Source organism: Ostrinia furnacalis, unplaced genomic scaffold (genome assembly GCF_004193835.3).
Source record: "Ostrinia furnacalis isolate ACB-3 unplaced genomic scaffold, ASM419383v2 OfSCF3133, whole genome shotgun sequence".
Taxonomy (NCBI): Eukaryota; Metazoa; Arthropoda; class Insecta; order Lepidoptera; family Crambidae; genus Ostrinia; species Ostrinia furnacalis.
In genome coordinates, this window is record NW_021133372.1 from 235,871 (window position 1) to 260,463 (window position 24,593).

The 24,593-nt window shown below is 41.0% G+C and overlaps 1 protein-coding gene across 9 annotated transcripts in view; it reads left to right on the forward strand.

Moving 5' to 3' along the window:
• wake (ankyrin repeat and fibronectin type III domain containing protein wide awake) overlaps nucleotides 1–24,108 on the forward strand; it is a 78,224-nt gene extending 54,116 nt beyond the window's left edge. For all 9 annotated transcript variants that reach the window (XM_028310865.1, XM_028310859.1, XM_028310861.1 and 6 more), the window contains 14 exons: nucleotides 950–1,028; nucleotides 7,663–7,766; nucleotides 12,015–12,135; nucleotides 12,755–12,859; nucleotides 13,468–13,474; nucleotides 14,186–14,336; nucleotides 16,329–16,526; nucleotides 17,272–17,467; nucleotides 17,956–18,088; nucleotides 18,649–18,784; nucleotides 19,192–19,397; nucleotides 21,094–21,239; nucleotides 21,603–23,184; nucleotides 23,704–24,108. In XM_028310865.1, the coding sequence (XP_028166666.1) occupies nucleotides 950–1,028; nucleotides 7,663–7,766; nucleotides 12,015–12,135; nucleotides 12,755–12,859; nucleotides 13,468–13,474; nucleotides 14,186–14,336; nucleotides 16,329–16,526; nucleotides 17,272–17,467; nucleotides 17,956–18,088; nucleotides 18,649–18,784; nucleotides 19,192–19,397; nucleotides 21,094–21,239; nucleotides 21,603–23,184; nucleotides 23,704–24,039 (3,500 nt within the window). In that variant the 3' untranslated portion in view covers nucleotides 24,040–24,108. The remainder of the gene's footprint in view (nucleotides 1–949; nucleotides 1,029–7,662; nucleotides 7,767–12,014; nucleotides 12,136–12,754; nucleotides 12,860–13,467; nucleotides 13,475–14,185; nucleotides 14,337–16,328; nucleotides 16,527–17,271; nucleotides 17,468–17,955; nucleotides 18,089–18,648; nucleotides 18,785–19,191; nucleotides 19,398–21,093; nucleotides 21,240–21,602; nucleotides 23,185–23,703) is intronic.
• The last annotated feature ends 485 nt before the right edge of the window (nucleotides 24,109–24,593 follow it).

Here is a 24,593-nt window from a genome sequence, read left to right on the forward strand (position 1 = left end):
ATACACCTCTTCAATGAAGAGAACACAAATTTACACACAGTTTGCTGAACATACAACTGCAGCCTAGTATTCATCTAATAATACTTACTAAAAATTCAGGCATGTAACTTGACTAACTATAATCCGGGCCACTTCAAGGCGAGAGTGAATAGGCACTTACAGGGCAGATATGTACCATCCTAGACTGCATCCCACTTAACATCACCTGCCTTGTTATGCATAAAAAAAAAAAAAAAACTATCCGCGCCCCAGTGACCAAAATCGTGCCTAAGCACAGAAATTTAAAACAATCATAACTCGAAAACTATCAAAAATCGCGGAACATACATGGGTGTAATTTGGATAGCCCTAGTGATGCTCTAGTTCTAGGCTTCGGCTTGACACTACTTTTTGGGATACCCTCTGTATGTTTCATTTTACAACAGTTGTTTAGTCTGAAGTTGTGCTGTCATCTGTACCTTTTGAGGTATATCAACGAGTAATGCTACTCAATTAATACTTTAAACTAGAGGTTTATTTCATTTTAAACAGGAAAAGAAACAAACTGGTATCCCTAATTAAATCAACCGCAATAACCTATAATAATGTTCAAAATTATTACATATTTCTTATCCCTATCAGCTTGTTTATGTACGAATTAATTATTTTCAAAATGCGCGTCTTCGTCATCATCATTTCAGCCACAGGACTGCTGAATGCAGGCCTCCCCCAATGATTTCCACATCGCACATAGTGTGACCACTCACAAGGTGGGCCGACGACCTCATAAAGGTTGCTGAAGGCGCTGGATGCAGGTCGCTATCAACCGGGCGATGTGGGAGTGCATATCTGCCTACCATAAAATTTTAATTTTTTGTATTGTTAGTTCTGTGTATTATAGTATTTACGGATTAAATTCCCTCTTCCCTATTCTTTTCTCGTTTTGAACTTCGTTTTTGTATTGTTGCAGCCCTCTTCGCGGCAGTGGAACATGGCTACCTGGACAAAGCGCGGAACATCTTGGAGTCCACAGACGTGGATGTCAACAGGTAGATATTGGAAATTGTTACTTAAAGTCTGAACTAAACTTGACCTTCACTGGTTGGGATTTTATTGGCGGTCAAGCTGTAGATACGCAGGAGATGTAGCGATGGAAAAGAGAGGTGGGAATAGTCCCGTTTAAGTCTTTATATTCTTCTATTTTTTTCTTCTGTGTATAAAGTTCCTTCTTACATGAAAAATATTCGAAATCCAGGCCTCCCCAACTTGCTTGGCCAGCATGAGGTGTGTACTGTGTAGGCCAAATCCTTCATTTGCTACTATGTAGTTTAGAGAAGGTCGTACTCCTGAAATGGACTAAATGATCTGATGATGATGATGATGATGATGATGATGATGATGGATGTCAAAAAGGAACAAACGATATCGTAACGTGCACCGTTGCACCTGACATGTCAAGCATTAAAATGATGAATCAACAAACTTGTACAAATAAACACTGTTGCGTGCCCTGGAGGTTCGAGTCCAGATTAGAACGTCAGGTACTATTTATGGGTTCAAATCCAGCTTAGATAATATACAAATAATAAGTTACTTTGCCTCGCTAAATGAAGCGATTCTATTGGTTCTTTTCAAACACAACCCTCGCTACGCATCCTCGCATATCTCTGGTGGAAACGCAGCCTAATGTGATAAAAACGAGTATATCACGAATCAATCTTATATTATTTTATGATCTAAATAAGTTGTTTTATAGATAGTTGCCTAGTTTTGACAACTATGCTGACTCTACTTTCGCATAAACCAAATATTATTTAATACAATTTCATGTGAACAGTGCAGGGACTGCTAGATTACTTCTGGGATTTTGCTGAAACAAACACATTATGTGCAACTTTAATAGAATTTACTGCAAATTGAATTTAAGTATTATAATGTAAGATTGGATATTCAACCGGGCGCATACATTTACTATTAAAAGTTTATCAGTGTTGCAAGAAAATGAGTATGATTATTATCAAGTGACAAAACCATTACACTTTCTGAAAGTCGATACGAACATTAGTTATGAAATTAAATATTTTTTAAATAAACTGTAATGTAGTTAGATAAGTAAGTAATCATCCTCTGAAAAAAAGGTTCATTTAGCACTCTTAACCTGCAGTGAAAGGTGCACAATAATGAGTCTTGACTTAGCGCTCTTAAGTTTTAAGCATTCAAGCTGAAACTTTAAGCTTCACAGTAAGTTGGAAGGTTAAATTCAAGCAAAATGAGTATTATATTTCCGTACCTCATTGTTAGTTACTTGTGAACAATGAAGAAAACAGTAGAGTACACAATAGTTTACGAGTAAGTAGGTAGTTAGCTACAATTTAACAGTGATATTTGGTTTGACTACCTATTGAAGAATCACAAACTAAAAACAGTAATTTTCGCGAAAATGTCTAATAAAATTATAAGAGATACGAATACATAAGTTAGAGCTAAACTGTACGTTTTTGTTAAATTCCAAGTAAGTAACTGCTAGAGTGCTCTACATACAGTAATGATACATATTTTCATAACCCCACGGACCCGATTTGGACGGTACCGGGTACACATCGGCCCGTTTTTGTTCGTTCGTCATCATTAGTCGCTACGACAGGAGCACGACAATCCTTAATTTAAATTTTACAACTCTCAAGGTTGACCGACGACCTCATAAAGGTAGCAAAAACCGAGCGATCATTGGGGCAGGCCTATCTTCAGCAGTGGACGTCCTTTGACTGAAATGATGATGATGAAATGGAGGATTTGGTCTACACTCACCACCCTGGCTAAGCAGGTTAACTTCGCATTCGTTCGTTCGTATCAAATGGGAATATACCTTAACTTCACAAACAAAATTAAATCCAAAAGTTAAACATTTCTGTGTAACCAAATACGAGTTAACTTTGACTGGATGTATTCATCAAGATAACGCCACTCATTCGATGAGAAAACAATCCGGCTATTGTTGGTAGCCAAGGCCTCGTTTATACAATTAGTAGTTCCTTATTTTTTAACTATTTGATATACAGTGGAGGAAGACTCAATATACTCACTAAGTGCGTATATGAAACGGAGGGATATGAATGTTAGTCACAAATTGCAAATACGAAATAGGTAGGTATTTACCTACAGGTTATCCCAAAATTAACACTACTTAAACATATCTTCGAGGCTTGGGAGAATTCTCAAAATGCACTAGGGGTCTTCTGTGATCTCTCAAAAGCTTTTGACTGCGTAGAACATCAAACGCTAATTCGCAAACTGCACTATTATGGGGTAAAGGACTCGGCTTTGGATTTAATACAATCCTATTTAAACTTTAGAGTTCAAAAANACAAATAAAGAAATTTTGACTTTGACTTTGACTTTGAACACGTCACACTAACACCAGAGGTAGATGAGCCTAAGGCCCAGAACAGACGGTGAAACGCAACTGCAACGAAACTGCAACTTTGTGATGATTCTGATGAATGAAACTGAAACTGAAAGTTTCAAACTGGTCGCGTCATGTGTGCTCTCTCAACGCTATGACAGAAACTTAGATGCAACTCAAAAGTAACTAGCAGTTGCAGTGTCGTTGCAGTTGTGTTTCACCGTCTGTTCTGGGCCTAAGACGCATCGAACAAGTCTATTAAGTCCATTTTTAAAAATAACTTAATATCAGTCAAATATTAATGGTACCGTTTGAAAAAGCTCGTGAATCACTTTCAGGATCAGTAACCAGTTTTTCGAAATCTTGTATAGTTTTAATCGAGTGAGATCACGTCTTATCGTTTCCACCCTGTATAGTTGTAATAGATACGACAATTTAATAAAAAAATATAGTCGGATATGCTGTCACTTTGAGCAGATAATCATGTGAAATAGTCTGTGGGCCTGCTGCAAATCAGTTATACTGCTCGCGTATAGCGACGCTGTATCTATGTACACTCGCGAGCAAAAGTATGGAATCACTTACATGAAGTTGTTTCCACGCGATCTTGTGTACTAACGAATTTGTTTGGAACAAAAAAAGTGGCACCATTTTAAAGATTAAACTTTTATCTTTAAATTGGTACCAAATTCATTTAAATCACACCAGTATTTAAAAAGATATCCCGGCTGATGTGGAGAAGTAACGAAAAAGACACGTATGAACTGTTTGATACGTCGCGATTTGCGGCCTATTTACCGCCTATAAAAGCACGCGTTTTCGGATTTTTGCTTTCACACGTTGATTCATATACATCTCCGCTTCTTTTGACACTTTACCTCGGATTCTACACCTTCAGAAGCAGCACAAATCGTTGCACTATTGCAAGAAGGGCTCAGCAGTCAAATTCTATTGCTTATATCTTAGACGAACTGTCCACTCGCTAACAGCTATCTTACGAACATTTCTGAGCTCTTGATGGACATCGATTCCAGTCAAATGACGATTTCATAGAGAGGTTGACATGAAAAAACGGTCTTCCCTCTGCGATGTGCACCGGCGCTATTCAGAACTTGGTCTCGGGATAAAGCCACTAGTCTCCCGAAAGCGTCTTGAAATTTTCGAAACCCAGGACTGACTTATGTGGCGCTGACGTGCGACAGCCCGCTGGCTGAGCCTTTCTTGCAATAGTGCAACGATTTGTGCTGCTTCTGAAGGTGTAGAATCCCAGGTAAAGTGTCAAAAGAAGCGGAGATGTGTATGAATCAACGTGTGAAAGCAAAAATCTAAAAACGCGTGCTTTTATAGGGGGTAAATAGGCCGCAACTCGCGACGTTTCAAACAGTTCATACATGTCTTTTTCGTTACTTCTTCACATCAGCCGGGATATCTTTTTAAATACTGGTGTGATTTAAATGAATTTGGTATCAATTTAAAGATAAAAGTTTAATCTTTAAAATGGTGCCACTTTTTTTGTTCCTAACAAATTCGTTAGTACACAAGTTCGCGTGGAAACAACTTCATGTAAGTGATTCCATAGTTTTGCTCGCGAGTGTAGAATTATCTTTTTGACAAAAATAAGCGAGAACAGTTGCTAACCAATTAGAGCCACTTTTGGCTCATTACTACATAATTGTCGGTGTTCAATGCTCATTAGCGCATTGTCAATGTACCTTCAACGCAAATAGCACACGATGCCCAATTAAAAATTCAGTAAACCACTTATGAATTAATTATTATAAACGGTACATAGGTGGGTATTTGTAATTTCATGAGCGTAGAGTTTACGAGCTCTTATTAAATTAAAAAATAAATTAATCTCAATATTATTTTAATGTAAATCTTTTGAAATTGTATCAGTGTTCTATTTGGGGCCAGTGGAACTCAAAAATTAAATATTGAAACTATCATCTCTACAATTTGCTATTGTAAATACAGACGCTATTCTCTACAAAACGATTTCCATAAGCTACCAATGATTGAGACTACAGATAGTTGAATTTTGATCAATTTTCATCAACTTATTAGAAGTGGTCTCATATGTGGCCAGCTATATCTCAATTTCCACGTGCACTCTCATCTTCCAAAGGCTAATGGAAAAGGAAACTTCCCAAAAAAACTAACGGGCATCGAGGGAGAAAGGCGTTTTTCCTGCGGTGGCAAATAACCCAAATATGTCACTCTACATTTGCGACTTGCCAGCCTTACGAGTATGGTTACCAAACGTGTAGTATTTGTTAGGATAAATCTAAAAGTTTTTCTTTACGGGCGGGCCCTGAAATCAATATTCTATTATTTGTTCAGCCTAATATGTAGTTTAATTTTCTCTTATGTATTTGTGCAATTAATTAACGTTACTATTATACGTCATACCTAATGTACCTTTGTAACAAAAAGAATCTATTAAAAAAAAAAAACGTAGCGTGGGCAGGCCTCCTACTAGGTGGACCGACGATCTGGTAAAGGTCGCGGGAAGAGCCTGGATGCGGGCAGCCCAGGACCGTTCATTGTGGAAAACCTTGGGGGAGGCCTTTGTCCAGCAGTGGACGTCATTTGGCTGAAACGAACGAAATTAACGAACTACAGCTACTCTACCTTCAATTAGTCAGCGACATTCATCCGTACTATTACAATCTTAACGGGATCCCATGCAACCAGTGTCAATGAGAATGTTAAGCAGAATCACCAAGTGTGACTGTTATCAAATATCTGTTTTGTCAGATATTTAAAAAAAACTGCCGATTTTAGCAGGTGTGTGTATTAATTATGTGACGGTGGACGTCCATAATTATACTGTAAAAGTCCCATAACCTGTCATTTCCGGATGTATGGGTACCTAATATTATTTTCCCTGACTAAAGTAAATGTCTCATGGTCACCCTACACGCCACTCCATAAAGATTTTCCTGCGAGACCGCGCCTGAGTTTGTAAATAAGTAACCTTTCAGATTCAATTTCGGTCCAAATTATCGCAAGGGTGTATTGTTATTCGTCTTTACCATGACATTTTAACGATCCTCAGTAATATGATTGTTGCCATGCGTGTGAAGTAATTGTTGAAAGATTTACAATCTTTAACTTGAAATTATGGTTTCCCCGCTGTTTACAAAAGCTTCAAAAGTTTATAAAGAGCGGTACGTAATGTGAATAGTCTGCTTTTGCATTTGCTCCAATACTTAACTGAAGCCTCGTGGTATGAAAGAAGAACGGTCATCTGTGACCCAGGCCCGACAGAAACGAGACATACCTCAGTTTTTTTGTCATGTCCTAATTAGTTAAATTATATATTTTTTATATACGAAATCAATGTATAACACCAAAATATTACCCTTTGTTTTTGTTCAGGCGTTATACAAAAACTAATACAAAATGCCTATTTATCACCAAAATTGGTAAATGTATGTACCTAAATGTCTATTACAGCTATTATGGAATGTATCTAGGTGACCCGGAGATACAGCTGGATTATACAGGGTGGAAAAAATAATAAGTTATAAAATCCAAAAAATTCAATGTTACCAGCTTCCATAATCTGTACCCTATTATTGGTACCATTTGAAAGAGCTCGTGAAGCACTTTCAGAATCAGTAACTAGTTTTTCGATATCTTGTATAGTTTAGAAATAATCGAGTGAGATCACTTATTGTTTCCACCATGTATAATCCGGCTGTATCTCCAGGTCACATAGATACATTCCATAGCAGCTGTAATAGACATTTAGGTACATACATTTACCAATTTTGGTGATAAATAGACATTTTGTATTAGTTTTTGTATAACGCCTGAACAAAAACAAAGGGTAATATTTTGGTGTTATACATAGATTTCGTATATAAAAAATATATAATTTAACTAATTAAGACATGACAAAAAAACTGAGGTATGTCTCGTTTCTGTCGGGTCTGGGTTTTTTTTGTATGAGACGTGACCGTTCTTCTTTTGTAAAGTTGAAACTTCATTGTACATATAACTGTATTCTGAATATTTTAGTCCCACCAATAACATTTTAATGTAAAATTTAGTCAAAACATGATCATTATTATGGTTTGCACTACGAAAAAGTTGTCATATCTCATGGAGCCAAGCTTCTAACTCTACTCGCCCTAACTTTACAAACTCTACACCTTAGTTTATGTGGCATGGCCGGTTTTTTTTTTCTCTTCTTTTCTTTGTTAATTTGTATTTTCGTGTCAAATGAAGGTTTTTCTATTTTATTCAAGTGATTTATTGTTTTGTTCCAGCCTCAACTCCGACGGCCTCTCTCCCCTGGACGTGGCCGTGCTGTCCACCAACCGACAGCTGGCAAAGATGCTTATGGAATTTGGAGCGAAGGAGGGCACACAATGTAAGTCTTGCACATAAAAATAATATATCTTTTATTGCTCTTGGAAATCCTTGGGGGCCTTGATCCAGCAGTGGGCGGAATTTGGCTGAAACAAACGAACTTTTTATTGCACAAATTGCTCATTGGCTCAGCCCCGTTGGCTCCTCGAGATAAGGTAATGCTGTTACTGACTTGACACATCCAGAATCGACAGCCTGACACCGACTACATTCAGCTATTTTTTTTTTCTTACGGCGTCTCTGGGATATTAAGATCACAGAGTGATCATTGTTGCCTCAATTACTTTATTTGAAGTATTTAGCGGGCCGCTGCTGGTTCACGCTGGGCCACCATAACTAAAGAGGAAGTAATTTAAATTAAATATCTATGGAATCAAGAACATAAGAAGGCGCGCCCTAATTTAACTTATGAAAAGTGTGTACTGTGTACCAAACAATCTGCGTTTTCCAAAGCTCTTAAGGCCACATCATCTCTATATTTCGATCTTGCGAACTTATTTAAGGATGAACTCGAAGAATAATAATAAATAATCATTAAGAAACCGGCAGACCTTTCAGAGTCTAACTTAATAACTGAACGTTATTTGTTGTTAGTTAAACCAAATTAACCAATTTAGCTCTATTCAAGTAAATATTTGTCAGCAATATCAGCACAAAAGCTCCTGATTAACAGATAGCAGAGTATTGACACTCGATAATAAACTCAAAATAATCGACCTTATCTAGATTTATCGAATCCGCACTCGATATAATTCCGATACGATTTTATCTGGCGATTTCATCTGCGGGGGTGTGGTGATGGAATGAGATTTTATTTGTCGGTATTGCGGTGTATATGTTTACTTACAATATACATGGTGTTCGGTAAATAATGAATCGATGTTATAATAAATGCTTTATTTGAATAGTCTTACAACGAGTAAGTATAGTACCAAAATAATTTTGTAGATTTTTTTATTTATACATGTGTAACAACTTTATGGTACGCACGAGACACCCTGTTATTCATGTTTATAATTACGATAATCTTGTGATGATGTCACAATACGAGTAAAATAGGTAGTTGAAATACAATTAATTCATTTCATTTTATACATTTATTAGCCAGAACGGACAGTACTGTAGACAGGACTTTTCCTACACTTATTTTGGCAATCGCTCACAACACCCGCATACTTATAAAGTAAATATATCCTCAAACAATACAGCCAAAGTTGCCACAAGGATAAAGCGTTCCGCGCATTTTGCCTCAATCATAAAACTATCAAAACATCAAGGAGTACGAATATCGGTATAACTGAACGAAAGGTCGCGAATCCCCAGGGGGCCGAACTTGCAAGTTGGAAGACTTGGAAGTATCGATCTATCGAACCTTCCTTCAAGAGATACTATCGAAACAAGGAGCTATCTCTATAGATCAGGGGTTCCCTAACTTATTTGAGACGCGCCCCCTTTCGACCATACGAAAAATTCCCCCCCCCCCGTAAAGATTTATTTATTGGTCTTATCGAGCAGTCTGGAATGTATTCGTATTCTCTCAGCGGTCGCAGGTTTTTTATACTTAACTACACCACATGAGTAAAGAGAGAGTATTCTTTACTCATGTGACTACACAGATGGCCCGCGCCTTTAAAGGGGGGTTAAAGGTCTTTGCGCCTCCCCTGGGGGGCGCGCCCCCCACTTTGGGAACCAATGCTATAGAGAGTTTACTCATAGTCAGTTTTATATCCCTGTTTTCTCGCGGTCCCAAGATTTTGGCCCGTTAATGGGACTACGAGCGAGAATGTTTCTCGTAGTCCCAACACTATTTATCTACGTCCTGTATAAAACATGGGATTCGTGGTGTATTTCTTGTGACCTATTCCATCGATATGTAACTTATATCTGGAAAACGAAAACTTAAGTCACTATACAAACTTACTAGCACACAAATTGAAAAATGAACCAAAACAACGGTTTTTTACAAAATTTACGATACTTCCTGTCACAAATCCGGTTAGCTTAACTTTATTTGGTTATATGTATAAAAACTTTTAGAACTCACGGAATCATGGTGGAATAGTTTGTTAGTTTAAAGAGTTAATAACCATTTAATTTGAGTCATTGTTCAGATAATTCAAATCAAATATCATAGCGCTAGGATGTTGTTTTATTACGTCGTCGATTCAATTTGATAATCAAATATTAACCTGACATTATCGTTGGTTTCTAGTAACAGTTAATAAATAATAGCATCGGTTATATAATTCAATTAACTTGGGATCTCAAAACTAACATTCCGATACAATACAAACTCCTACGGATTGTGTACTGGAGTAAACATAGTTGAGAGATTCACAGTAGAAGCACATTTTTCAGTTCAACTTCGAAAACCAATATAGGTAATATGACCCCAAATTAGATAGATCTGTTACAGCAGTAGCTAGCTCTACAGACTATTGTTAAAAAATAAAATCTGAAAAACTATTGGTCTTTGTTTATTTGGAAAATATACAGCTGAAACACAAACACAGTAATTTGTGCCATGAAATAAAAAAGTGTAGGTAAGTTAAAATTACAAATAGAGTGAAGGAGAAAACATAATTCCAAAGAAATCATTTAGTGCACTAGCTTTTAAACAAAATCACGCAATCATTTCGTGAAAATGTAGGAACACATCCTAGTGTGTAAGTAACTACTAAATGTGATACTGCAAAAATTTAAAACAAAAACATACCACAAAGATACTTCAATCTTTAGCTCATGTGCAGCCGATACCAAGGCAATTTTACTGGATTATATGCTTATGAATTACACTTTAAACCCGAAAGAAAAGATAAACCTACTGCATCTTCGCCTTCTATACTGAATAATAACACAGTTATTTGCTGAACCCACGATGCTTGATATGAGTAGTAGACGCGTGTAACTTGTGTAATGTTTATAAACTATTAACATGTCAAAGGACATGAACATGTTGTAGGCCCGTCTGTCAAAAAGTAGGCACTTATGTATACAGTGAAAGGAAATGAACAAACAAAGGCACGTGGCGCTCTAAGTTGGTGGGTCTTCAACTTGTTAGGTACTGGGGACTGGGGTCAAAGTCATAAAACATGATTACAGTGACAAAATCGCTTTCGAAAACTTACCTTACCGAAAACCTAACTTTTTAAAATCCTTACTTAACTTTTCCAAAACAATTGCCTTTGTAGACTACCCGAAAACCTAACTTTCCTGAAACCCCTAAATACGTTGAAGGTACAACTTTTGATGAAATCGATTTAAGAAATTAGTTAGTGAATTTTAAAATAGCATGCCACTTACATAACCAAGGACTACCTACCTACTTAACGGATGCCGAATTACACAATTAAGAAGCAGGATTCAAACCGTCTCACCGTCTCTTTTGTTACTGCCAGAATTCCATTTCTGACCGTTGTAGAAATGTGGATCTCAAATTCATAAAGTATTGTTTTCTCAGCGTTTTATCTAATACTATCTATACTAATATTATAAATGCGAAAGTAACTCTGTCTCTCTGTCTGTCTTGCTTTCACGCCTATACTACTGAATTTGGCATATAGATAGTTTGAGTCCCGGTATTTGAAACAGGGATGCGCGCGATGAAGTTTTTCTGTGACAGACAAAATTCCACGCGGGCGAAGCCGTGGGCGGAAAGCTAGTATGTCTATATCGACGGCAGAAAGCGATTTTGTCGTATCTCAAAAAGTCCGATTTTACACCAGAGCAAAAAAACTATTTCAAAAATTCATAAATCTTAAATTAAGAAAGTTAGAAAGCTGAAATTTTACATGTTTTGTCTACTAATTAAACTTTATTTAATAAAGGTGATTGGAATAATCTAGAGTTACTACTTCATTGACTTTTGACTAGTTACAGCAATTGATTTTTTAATATCGAGCTGCAGAAATGTTGTATCAGGAAGGTAAAATGTATGGCTTATTTAAGTTGACTTCAATTCCCAGGCAGCGGATCTGCTGTATCTCAAAGAAACGATAAACTCTACAGGGCTATTTCGCTGTATGGACCATATAATGAAATAACTTTCTACANAAAAATACTGGAAAAAAATCTATGACGTATCTATATTTTTTTTCATCGTAGAAAGACGATACATACACCATTCGACGCGGCTTTTTTTTCTTAATACAATACAATTAAAAGTCATTTTAGCCAATTTTTGAGATACGACATTTCCGCTTTCTGCCGTCGATATAGTGTTAAACAATGTAATTATTGTTTGTTCCAGTCAAAAGTTCGGAAGCGCTCGGCGCTCATCTCCGAAGGTTGGTGCGAGATGCAGAGGCGCGCCTTCACGAGGTCGTGGGCTGTGCGCCGGAGAGGACGTGCCGGGACGAGGCTTGCACAAGGTAAGATAGGTCTTAACACATTGCATTAAGAACTAGTTTGTCTTATTTCTCATGTACACAGTAAAACTTATATTCAGTAGAAATAGAAGGTAAACCTATGAGCACTATGCATCGAACCATAAATCCTCCATAAAATGGGTCTAAAACCAAAATATCGCTGTCGAGCATGTGAAGAACATACGGAGTCCATAAAACACTTACCCAATGGATCGATGTGCACTACGCTTAGGCGTGAGATATTCCCAGCACGCCCAAGTGAGGAACTAGGATCATACGTGATTCTTCTTTTGTTACGTGCTATTGGCTTGATTTTATAATAAAAGTAGGTAAATGAAACCAATTGAGACTCCATGAAACACTCACCCAATGGATCGATGTGCACTATACGCTTAGGCGGGGAATAATATTATTATTCCCTGCACGTCCATGTAAGAAACTAGGATCGTGTGTGATTCTTCTTTTGTCACGTACTTATGATTGTGTAATCAAAACCTTACATCTTAAATGATTGAATTGGTCTTGCCAGATTCCTATCTTATCTTTTGGACATATCTGCGACATCCATAATTTGTTTATCTCAACACAAAACGTTAACCCATTTTTCTTCTTCCACCACCAGATCATCAGCGGGTGGCCAAGCCGGCACGACTGGCTGCGCGGGCGGCGCCGGCTCGGAGAAGGACAAGCAAGCCCAGCACTGGGAGAGAAGGGTGCGGACGCTCAAGTAAGGGTCTTATCATGTCGTTTGACAGTTTATCTTAAGGTTAAGTCTGATCGAAACTCATCAAGCTAGGTTGCTGTAGCATTTTATGTACCTACAATATTTTACGATTCCACTCTTGACGAAATCACAGATTGGTCTGGTTAATTGGTCATGTCATCAAATTGTCAAATAATAATATTTGATACATTTTAAACAACTCTTCTTTATTGGGATAATCCAACGATAACTCTTTCATAATGCGAACAGCTAGGGACTGGAATTCGCTGCCTGCTGTCCAACCCACTATAATCCGGGCCTTTTCTAGCGTCGCGTCGCCGAGCACGTAGAATTTCGTCCAATGACCCCAAGCTACCCATAGAATAGGCAATTAATTGCCTCTCTGCCCTGTAACCGACTGCATCAGGTGCGATTGCGCTCATATTTGTTGTATTGTTCTGCATAAAAAAGGCGCGCGTATCTTTTCATAAAAAGTTTTTGGATCAACAAAAATCACATCGTTCTTTTTAATGGCTTTTCTGACCAGAGTGTAAGTTTTTAAGATAAATGAAAAAAAAAATGCGAACGTTTAAAATAAAGAACTAACATTTAAAAAACGTTTTATTTTCCAGACGCCTAGTGCTCGGCTGGCAGCAGTCGCGCGCGCCGGCCGCGCCGCCGCCGCCCGAGCTGGAGGTGTGCGGCGCGCACGCCGTCACCGCGCGGCTGAAGGACGCGCGCGCGCCGCACGTCGCGCAGCGAGACCCGCCCATCACTACCAAGTATAGAGGTAAACAATAAAGACATAAGTCATTCATCATCAGGTCATTTGGTATCTAGTGTAGCCTCTATAACTCCACACTGATAAGAATTAAAGAATGTTTGGCCTACACTCCCCACGCTGTCACTTGTTTGCACATCGCGTCCTGGTTCTTAGACTGAAGGACAAACGTCGCGCATAGACCCGCGCCTATAAACTAATAAAGAGATAAGTACATATTGGTCTCCACTTCAGGAGCATGAGCCTCTCTAAGTTACCAGAGGTAAAAAGCAAGGCTTACACTCTTCATGCTGACTAGACGAGGAGGCACCACTTTTTACATATATCTTTCCCAATACTTATAGCCACCGTCCAGCTGAAGGATGCCGATGACTGCTCATCACTACCAAATAAAGGCAAGAGACTCCACTCCTAGACGCCTAGTGCTCGGCTGGCAACAGTTCATATACTGGCTGAGCGAGGTGTTATTTTTACTAATTTTACCTATAAGTTACTTAGTTTTCGTTCTTTCGTTTCGCGACCCGTCCTGATAGCAGCAGCCTACCAACTATAAAGGTAGGTATACACAAGTCCTCGGCTGGCAGCAGTCGCGCGCGCCGGTCGCGCCGCCGCCGCCCGAGCTGGAGGTGTGCGGCGCGCACGCCGTCACCGCGCGGCTGAAGGACGCGCGCGCGCCGCACGTCGCGCAGCGGGACCCGCCCATCACCACCAAGTATAGAGGTATACAATAAAGACAGGCAACTGATCTCTACTGCAGGAGTAAGACCTTCTGTAACTTACCAGAGGATGCTAGGTATACTCCTGATGCTGGCTGGACGAGAAGGCGTGATTTTCTCACATCTTTCCCTTAAGTACCTCATATCTACTTAGTCACCGCGCGGCTGAGGGACGCGCGCGCGCCGCACGTCGCGCAGCGGGACCCGCCCATCACCACCAAGTATAGAGGTAAACTATTATAGTCCGGTCGCCGAGCATTTAAAATTTCGTCCAATGACCCCAAGCTACCCATCCTTATCGTTCGCACTTGCGACGGGTGGCCGCAGTGAGTGTGCGACGCGACAGCAATATAATTACGTGCGAGCGATGAGGATGGGCAGCTTGGGGTCTTTAGACGAAATTCTTCGTGCTCGGCGACCGGATTTTAGAGTATCATCAGCATAATCCAGTCATTTATTCCCTACTTATAGGAGCACTCTTTAATACTCATCTGGTAAAATAAAGAGGAGTTTTCTCGCTGCTGGCCAGAGCCGTCTGGCATCAGGTGATACTGATGGCATTTTCACCGACTGAAGGACACTATAGTCGCACAAAAAACCACCTATACTTATGGGCCAGGTGATAAATATGGCGAGGCTATGTATCTAGTGCTCGGCTGGCAGCAGTCGCGCACGCCGTCACTACCAAGTATAGAGGTAAACAGTAAAGATAGGTGATTCTTCATCATCAGGTCATATGGTATCTAGTGTAGGAATCTAACCTCTATTAATCCACACTGGTAAGAATTAAAGACTGTTTGGCCTACACTCCCCACGCTGTCACATATTTGCACATCGCGTCCTGGTTCTTAGACTGAAGGACGAACGTCGCGCAGAGACCCGCGCCTATAAACTAATAAAGAGATAGGCATTTGGTCTCCACTGCAGGAATATGACCTTCTCTAACTTACCAGAGGTAAAAAGCAAGGCTACACTCTTCATGCTGACTAGACGAGGAGGCACCACTTTTTACACATCTTTCCCAATACTTATAGCCACCGTCCAGCTGAAGGATACCGATGACCGTCCATCACTACCAAATAAAGGCAAGAGACTCCACTCCTAGACGCCTAGTGCTCGGCTGGCAACAGTTCACATACTGGCTGAGCGAGGTGTTATTTTTACTCATTTTACCTATAAGTTACTTAGTTTTCGTTCTTTCGTTTCGCGACCCGTCCTGATAGCAGCAGCCTACCAACTAAAGGTAAGTAAAAACACTCCACTTCCAGCCGCCTAGTGCTGCAGTCGCGCGCGCCGGCCGCGCCGCCGCCGCCCGACCTGGAGGTACAGAATATTATAAGTTAGAGTATCATCAGGTCATTTGGTCTCTATGAAAACGGTCTCTTTAATACTCCTCTGGTAAGATAAAGAGGAATTTAAAGGCTTATACCGACCAGGTAGGTCAGGAGGGCTGATGATATCATATTTGCTCATTAGTCACCGTCTTGGATGCACGTCGTGCAAGAAACCCGCCCATCACTATCACCACCAAGTATGAAGGTAATTAATAAATATACAGAAACATCATCAGATCTTCAATCAAGGTCTTCAATGAGCATTCAGCCGAAACTCCTCGCGCTGCTGGCCAGACGGGTTGGGGGTCCGTATACGATATTGGTACAGGTGTTCGTTTATTCATCGACTGAAGAACATTCATCGCACAAAAAGACCGCCAATATTTTGAGGCCAGGTGGTAAATAACAGGCTATGTACTTAGACCTGATGATTATCCTACAGCTCCCCCATATTTTTTTTCCTGTATGCTTTGCTACCTAAGCTACTGTCTCGAGATAATCAATTGAAATCTCTCATATCACTGGGCCTATTCCTGCAAGTGTATCTATCTATCTCTCTCACGCAAAGCGAAATACCAACTTGAGTGACAGTAACAGACTCTCCTAAAAATACGTAATAATAGGAAGGAACCTCACCGCTAACAATACCACTTGTATTCCAGTGGAATGGTCATCCCGCGCGGACTTCTCCAACGTGTGCGGCAGTCAGGAGGTGGCGGCCATCGTGTCTAGCGGCGGGACCAGGGTCCTGGCGGCCGGCCTGACCCGCGGCCGCCGGTACTTCTTCAGGGCGGCCGCTGGGAACCTTAAGGGCTGGGGGCCTTTCACGGTGTCGGTGCCGAGAAGCGTCGTTCCTAGCAGTGAGTTTATTATTTACTGTTGTATAAAGTGTTACGTGTTTAACGTGTTACGACTCTTGCTTATTGGTTTGTGATTTGTGGGGTGGTCTTTATAGACCGTAGTAGGTACTTACCTATCGGTTGGTACTGTTGGTAGAGATTTAAGTTAAAAGTTAAAACATGCAAGTATCGCTAATCAATCATGTAAAGTCGGACTATTTCCCAACGTGTCATGCTATATCAGTCTACTAAGCTTGATGTCGCATCTTTATTATCTAAATCAAAATCAAAAATATTTATTCAGTTTAGACCACAAGTGGCACTTATGAAGGCACAATCATCAACAGCCCTTTACAGTCCACTGCTGGACTATGAGCCTCCTCCACTATAGTGGAGGGTTTTGCCATAATCTCCACGCTTGGCAGGCGGGTTGGAGATCGCAGTTTAAAAGATTGATGTTTTTCAGAGAGCGCTGCTGCCCATTCTCTGTTTGATGTGTAGTCCCTAAGTCGCCTCTTACGACACCCGCGGGAAGAGTAGGGGTTGGTGACAAATGTATTCTACTCTGCCGTCACCACACCGCTAGAAAGCACAAGAAGGCACAAGTCGCAATGAAATTACATTTCGTGATCGTTTCATCTGTAAAAAAGTACTTATAACAAGTTACAAACAAAAAAGTTGCGTACGAAATGAATCTGTTATGGATCTTTTACGTATCTTACTGTCTATGGGAACTATATTAAGGCCTACCTTCGCTTGTCTCCAGGCTGGCGAGACGTATCCTCCAGGGCCACTCGCGGCGATTCCGGCGGGGCGGCGGCGGCTCTCGAAGCGCTCGCCTCCGCCGCCGCCGGTGCCCGCCACCGACCGCCGGCGCAGCCGCCGCGCCTGCCGAGGAAGAAGACAGCGACTATACGACAACTGTTCACTGCTGCTAGTAAATTCCAGAAGAACCTTAGAAGGTAAAGATCAAATAACTAACGTGTATTAAGACACACCTTTTTTTTCTATAGTGGTGATGAACTAAGGTCATGTTAGTGTCAATCTGACACCGACATACTTAGGTGTCTAACGTACATACACCTATTTGGAGGTGAAAAAGATGAACAGCAATAACTCGCCGGTACCGGCATCTGTGCCGATTCAAGAGGACGCAGTTCGATCTCTGTGAACAACTAAGTTTTAAAACTATAAAACTGCATCTCACTTAGTCTTAACATTAGGTGCGATTGCAATCAAATACTGCCGTGTTCTGTAACAAAAACTCTACAGGTCAACTAAATCTCCTTATGTTGTTACGTAAGATGCCTTGATATCGTCGTCTCATTATACATATTATGTAGATACCTTTTTTCCAGAACTTCGTCATGAAAAATCATTTGCCTACCTTTCTCTTGCATTCGATCCTCAGCTTCGGACTCCCCCAATTTAAACAAGCTTAACTTCACAGAGGCGTATACCTTGCGTGTATCCTGTACCACGAAGACAAGGTGCTGGTCACCAGCGAGGAGTTTCTGCCGGTCATAGAGGTCGACGAGACCTACCCCACCTGCATCTACACCGACTTCCATTGGCTCATGAAGGTAAGAACAACCTGGAAAATCAGTAGGTAAGTACCTAATCCCAAAAAGGGTATATCTGTTGCAGTCAAAGTCAAAACTCATAATCGGTCAAAACCACTTTGTCCTTGGTCAATAGAAAAAAGAATCAGTCAAAAGTGGTTTTGACCGATTATGAGTTTTGACTGTAACATAATTATCTACTTTACTATAAATCATTGTCGGGTAGCTCGAGGCTTCAAAGCTTCTTTGGAAGGCTCAAAAGGGTCGCAAAGTGCACATTTCAGACTTCTATTAACTTAATTATCTGAAAAGTTACATCGCTCTGTATTTCCAATGTCGTCAAATACATACATTTTTCTCTTCTGATAGTAGGTATCTATTCGTTGCATGACATGAAAACAGTGACAAACCCTTAACTTTGGTAACTCATCATAATACGCGTATACAAGGGTGGGGCCGGGTGGTACCCCAGAATGGACTCCATGCTATCCCTGAAACATAACCTTTGATACGCCAATGCTGGTCACGATGAGCCCTGGTGTCTTAGAATTATTAATACTGATACTATTGTTACTTTTCAGGTGTCATGTTCATGGGACGAAGTCAAATCGCTGCGGTCTGACATGGAGAAGCACACCTCCTCGTCCATCCACTTCAGGCTGAAACTACTGACAGCCGCCGCTCAAATGCAATCTGCTCTGTGTATACAGGATTTAGGTACTTATGTGGTATAATTATCTAAGTAGAAATCTATCTTTCTTTTGGTGGTTTGAGCTGATCTAGAAAAAAACTTTGCCTTAATTCTTTGGGTCTTGATTGGCGGTCAGGCTGTAGATCCTGGCTACACAGGAGTTGCAACGACGAGAGGTGGTATCTATTAGTCCCGTGATCTAGAATTTTGATGGGTCCCAACTCCTAGGCATCATTCTAAAATGGCAAGATTCTTATCGCCAGACGTGAATAAATTACATTAAATCTTTTTATAGTGTCGAAAAGATGTCTACAAATTACTTACATACATCTATAGTCGCAATTCTGGACTTAAGGCTAATAACTGGACCTGTTATTTTTTTTCTTATAAGTTAATTTTTACACAGTTTTGTGATGTTAATTTTCTCGTGCAGGTCAACTCTACCACAAGCCGCTGCGAGACTCCCACGGCACGGTGGTTCTCTCGTGCGTGAACAGCGTGAAATCCGTCAAGTCGGTGTCCGCGCTCAACTCCCGATGGGCGCCCGTATCCAGGTTGCGTCGTCGCGTGCTTAGTGAAGACAACACTATTGGCGAGCTGCTCATGGCTTCTGTGCACGATCAGATTGCGTATCACCAGGTGAGATTACAATAACTGCATAGCACCCATTCCGTGCGTGCAAATCTGTCTAAGCAGTCTCCGCGCTAAACGGAGCTGGGTCCCATATCCCTGGGTTGCGTCGCCGCGTGCTCAGTGAAAACAACACTATCGGAGAACTGCTCATGGCTTCTTTTCATGATCAGATCGCGTACCATCTGGTGAGGATAACAATAATAATATAAATAGATACTAAAATCTAGCGTCTAGCTGGGATGATTAGATGGCTCTATAAATTGGAACGGCTCCATTTAGCCAGTCTTATCGCTGCAATAACGATGATAATGATGATGAAAGGCAGCGAACTAGGCTTATTAAGTTCGTTCAAACGAAATTATTTAGGAATTCGGGGAAAGTAGTACGAGATGATCCCCTTAAGCGGGAATCGCTGTAAAATACATATTTTTCAAGGTAAACCAAAAATAAAGACGATTACTACTAGTATATTTATCTATCCAACTTTCCTTATACTCAAAACCAGAAATTAATTGAGGTTTCATTAAAATATTTCATTTTTTGCAAAACCTTACAAAGTGATCATCTTGTACACCCCTGTGGGTAAGATGATCCCCCAGGTAGGGGTAAGATGATCCCTATGATTCTATTCTATGATCTATTCTTTTCTGGTTATAATCCTTTCGGAGTATCTAATTATGCGAACAAATCGTTAAAAAGTTAAAAAAGATAAACATTTACGAATTAAATAACGAAAATAACTGATTCTTTCTTAGTACCTGCTAAAAAGCGTTTAAATAATTGAAACGCTTTTTGGCTAGAGCTGTGTTGAATATATCACAAATAAATTCACCTGCTTCATCACCCTCTACCCCAGCACATGCTTTATGGCCCCATTTTCCACATGCATAACATTTTATCCATCCTTCACCCTTGGTATCGCTTGAAAACTTTTCTGTTCAGTACAGCCACTCAGTGTCATCTCCTTCAAACTCAGGTGAGTTATATGAAGTTCTCATTCTTTTATTTCACTTCCCTTTACCTACTCCATTGACTTTTTTGTTTTAATTCCCAGGGATCATCTCGTACATATAGGAAGGGATCATCTTGACCCAAGTCCCACTTTTTGTTAAATATTTGCTAAAATAAATTACAAGTACGCGGCTACGTTTTTATGGCCAAAATATTAAAATTAAACATAATAGAAAGCCTAACGACATAATTACATTTAACATTGTTTGAATAAAAGTAACATAAGCTCAAAGTCATGCCTATTTTAGATCAGAAGTACACAATTTTTCTTTTTTCTCGTCAAATTCGATGTATCGCTCACGCCACCATTACGATTTGACTGAGGCGGGGATGTGTCTAGAGCTATGTTTTACCAGTGAAAGAAACTAAATGACGTTAGTGGTTTCAGCACAATCGCGAAAGATCATCTTACCCCAGGGGATCAACTCGTACTACTTTCCCCTCCTTGTCTGTCACCAGGACGATATTGATTTTGAAGATATGTTAGGTTGTAAAACAGGCCCAAAGACGTTGGGACGATTCCATTTAGGTCTTATTGCTTGATATTGATGTGTCAACACACACAAATGGGAAGCACCTGAATGCGTGCTACGCAAAACCGGCTATGATAGCATCTGTGTGTCATCTAACAAGCAGTTGAACATCTGTTAGCAGATGAACAAAATAAACAATATCTCTCTCTTTCTATCAGGTGTCTCGAGTGCAGCTGCCGCGCGGTCTGTACCTGGGTTACTTGAAGCTACAATCATCAGTGGAAGTGGTGCGCATCGTGGCACCCGCGCGCACCCCCAATGTCCCACCGCACACGCGAGTGCGGGACAACCCACACGTGTCCGCGTGAGTATTCTAATTCTAATTCCTTATTAGCTCTTTTCAGGACAAAAAATACAGCTTTCCCTACCACATCATATCAGCTGGTGTTGAGAAGTGGCGGAAGAAACCCAGTTACCTTTATTAGCCTATACTTCTTTACATGATCGGTCTTCGTGGAAATCCTTGGGGGAGGCCTTTGTCCAGCTGTGGACGTCTTTCGGCTGAAACGAACGAACTTCTTTACACGGTTACACGTACCTACACTCGTCTTTGTTACCCTCACTTAGGTCCCCTTCCTACCTAACCTAACTTTTTTCGGTTAGATTTGGCATACCGTTAACGCTATAATCAAAACTTCGCACACTTACTAAAGGCACTTTTTTACAGTGAAGAATGGGATCACCTTCGAACGCAATCTGGAAAAGCGTCCTCAGAAGAAGTACAAGCCATGAACAGCCTCGTGCCGATCGGCAGCCAGGAGAAACCCTCAGAATCTCAAGAAATGTTCCTGGACCACATCGCGTGCGCCGCGCGCCGCCTCTTCAAGGAGATGGAGATCCCGATGGAAAGCGTCGACGCCCACCGAATATATGACCTCGAGGTCATTGAACTCAACAATGACGTCAGCTTCATCATGATCTGCCCTCCCGCGGAACAGGCCTGCTCCGTCCCCGGACAGAAAGAAATACTCCTCCAAAAAGGAGACCTCCTCAGCCTCCCCATACAAGCGTTCGAAATGATCCACCTACAAACCTATCACAGTAATATTCTCAGCAAGTACTCCAAACTCAGCTGCGTGTTGGAACTGGATGTAGCTCTCGCCACGCATTCTCACAGGGAAGCTTTCTCCTGCACCGAGCTCCAGACTGCTAAAGAACGATTAACAAAACTAGAAGACTTGCAAAACAGCTTGAATACCGTATGGAAGGCGGAACGGTGGCTCATGGATCTCATAGGCTTTGCGAGAGACAAAGACAAAACTTCTCCGAGCTCAGGTATACTGCTCAAACATATCTTAGACAAAACTCCTTCTCAGATCTGTCCTGACGGCCCGGAGTTAGAAGTGACCGACAAAGATGCAAATTTGAAAGTAGATTTTCTTCAGATACCGAATACTGCAAGAGATGGTAAGATTACCAAAACCTCACCAGGTCGAGGTTCTTGGCCAGGTCCTGCTGGAAACGGAAACCATGCCAACTTACATCCAGAGTTTAGTAAATCTGAGCAGCAATTGAGTTTAGCTCCCCGTCAGACATCTGTGTCAACGCTCAATTTGAGCAGTTCGCAATACCTGAGCGCCGAGAATAAATACTCGAGGAAGGGTAGTGCCGATTCCCAGTTCACACAATCGAGTGCTATGAGCAACAATTACATGAGCAGTAACTCTCAGTTTGAAATAAAGTCGCCCGGATCTCACACGAGTGCTGGCAGCAACCGTCTCCCCCCGTCCCGAAGCGAAGACACACTTGTTCTTCAGAATGAGAACGTGGAACAGAAACCTCGTCCGCATAGCATCAATGCAACGAGCGTATCGAATACCTCGAGTCCATTGCTGACCGTGAAAGGGTTTTATCCTGGGAGCATGATCAGTGTGCGAACGTCCAAGGGGAATGTGTCTGAATCCGCCCAGAGTCTGTCTAGTGACTCGGAGAGCCAGAGCTGTCCAATCACCTCAACGTCAGTTCCTTTGAAACTCCGTCCGCAGGGGAAGCACTTCAGAGCTACCAACACCGTGATCACTTCCAAGAGCATGACTAACGTGAAGTCGGCTGATGTTGACTACACAGACACGGGGCAGGATCTGTTCCCGAAGGCTAGCATGTGTGTGAAGAGACAGCCTCTGCTGGAGACTCAGGAAGACGCAGAGTATAACAATAAGATTCCAAAGACTGATGAAAGAAGTGATAGTGAGGAACGCGATTCGAAGGCGGCAGATCAGCGGCCTCCGGACCAGCCGGGAATATTACAGGTAAAGGCTTATTTAAAACACCTCTTACGGGACTATTCCCACCTCTCGTTCCCACCACTGCAACTCCTGTGTAGCCAGGATCTACAGCTTGACCGCCACAAAAACCCAACCAATGAAGGTCAAGTTTGTCCCGGGGGAAAGTTAAACTGTCATTGGACCCGCAACGAAATTAATCAGAAGAACATAGGAGGAGTTCGAAATTAAGGTTCGACTTCCCTCCATTGCAAAGCGGATGACAGGTGACAAACAAAGGTTTAAAACCTTTAAGAAAAAGATTATGCACCACGGACAATAAATTAAATTAAGGGGGCCTATCTTATGAGCAATTAGCAACTACCTGCCAATAATATTTTTCACAAAATCGCTTAAAAGCACGGAAATTTTTCCTTGTCGCGACAAGATCGGTGTAATAAACACAAAATAAAACACCTCTTACCTCAACCACTTCTTATAACAATAGGTATTAGTTGGGGGGTTTGTGGTTATTAGGTACTGAAAGTTCTGTATCTTTTCATCTAGGTATTTGCCGCATACGAAACGGGTCTTGCTGCTGGCACATCGCTCAAACTACACGTCACGCCGCGCACCTCCGCCCGCGAGGTCATCGACCTCGTCGTCAAGCAACTCAACATGGCTGCCGTCCTCAAAGGAAAGTCCGGTCCTGTTTACGGTCCCGAGAAGTTGCAGGACTTCTGCTTGGTGGCCGTCATAGGAGCGCGGGAAAGGTGTCTGCGAGACGATTTTAGGCCATTACAGCTCCAAAACCCATGGAGAAAAGGCAGATTGTACGTTAGACTCAAACACGACGTGCTAGCCGCGTTGCAGCATTCTGCCAAGCAACCGGCGTACATTTGATCTGGGTAGGTTTGTAAACTCGAGTTAGGATCTGTTTTGAAATAGGGTATTGTAGTTTGGCAAAGAAAAAGAGTAAGTAGAATTAAGAGTCGAATGGATTGAGCACGAACTTAAAATGACAGCGACTTGTCGTGTTTCATCCCGATTCTCCCAAACTATAGTTGTTTCTTCCATGAGACTAAAGCCCACTGATATATGTGATTACAGTTTGAAGCATAGCTAATGTCTCTGTGTAATATTTGAAGTCAATAGAAACCTAATGAGCACCTACTTTAAAGACTTTCGATTTTGATCGACAGCTTAGCACAGTTCAATATAAATATGAATCTTAAACCTACAAACACGATGAATCAATAACTGTCAGTCACTAGGTTAAAGATAAAAATTGTAATGAATAGAATTTTTCACGCATGAAAATGGTTAAATGAATGAGAGCCGTTGGGTCTGTCTCGTGGATTTTACTAACATGCAGTCGACTACGATGTCTTCTAACTACATTATTACTAAACTTATTTTAGTTAAAAGTGATCAACTAGGTGTCCCAAGAGGAGTGT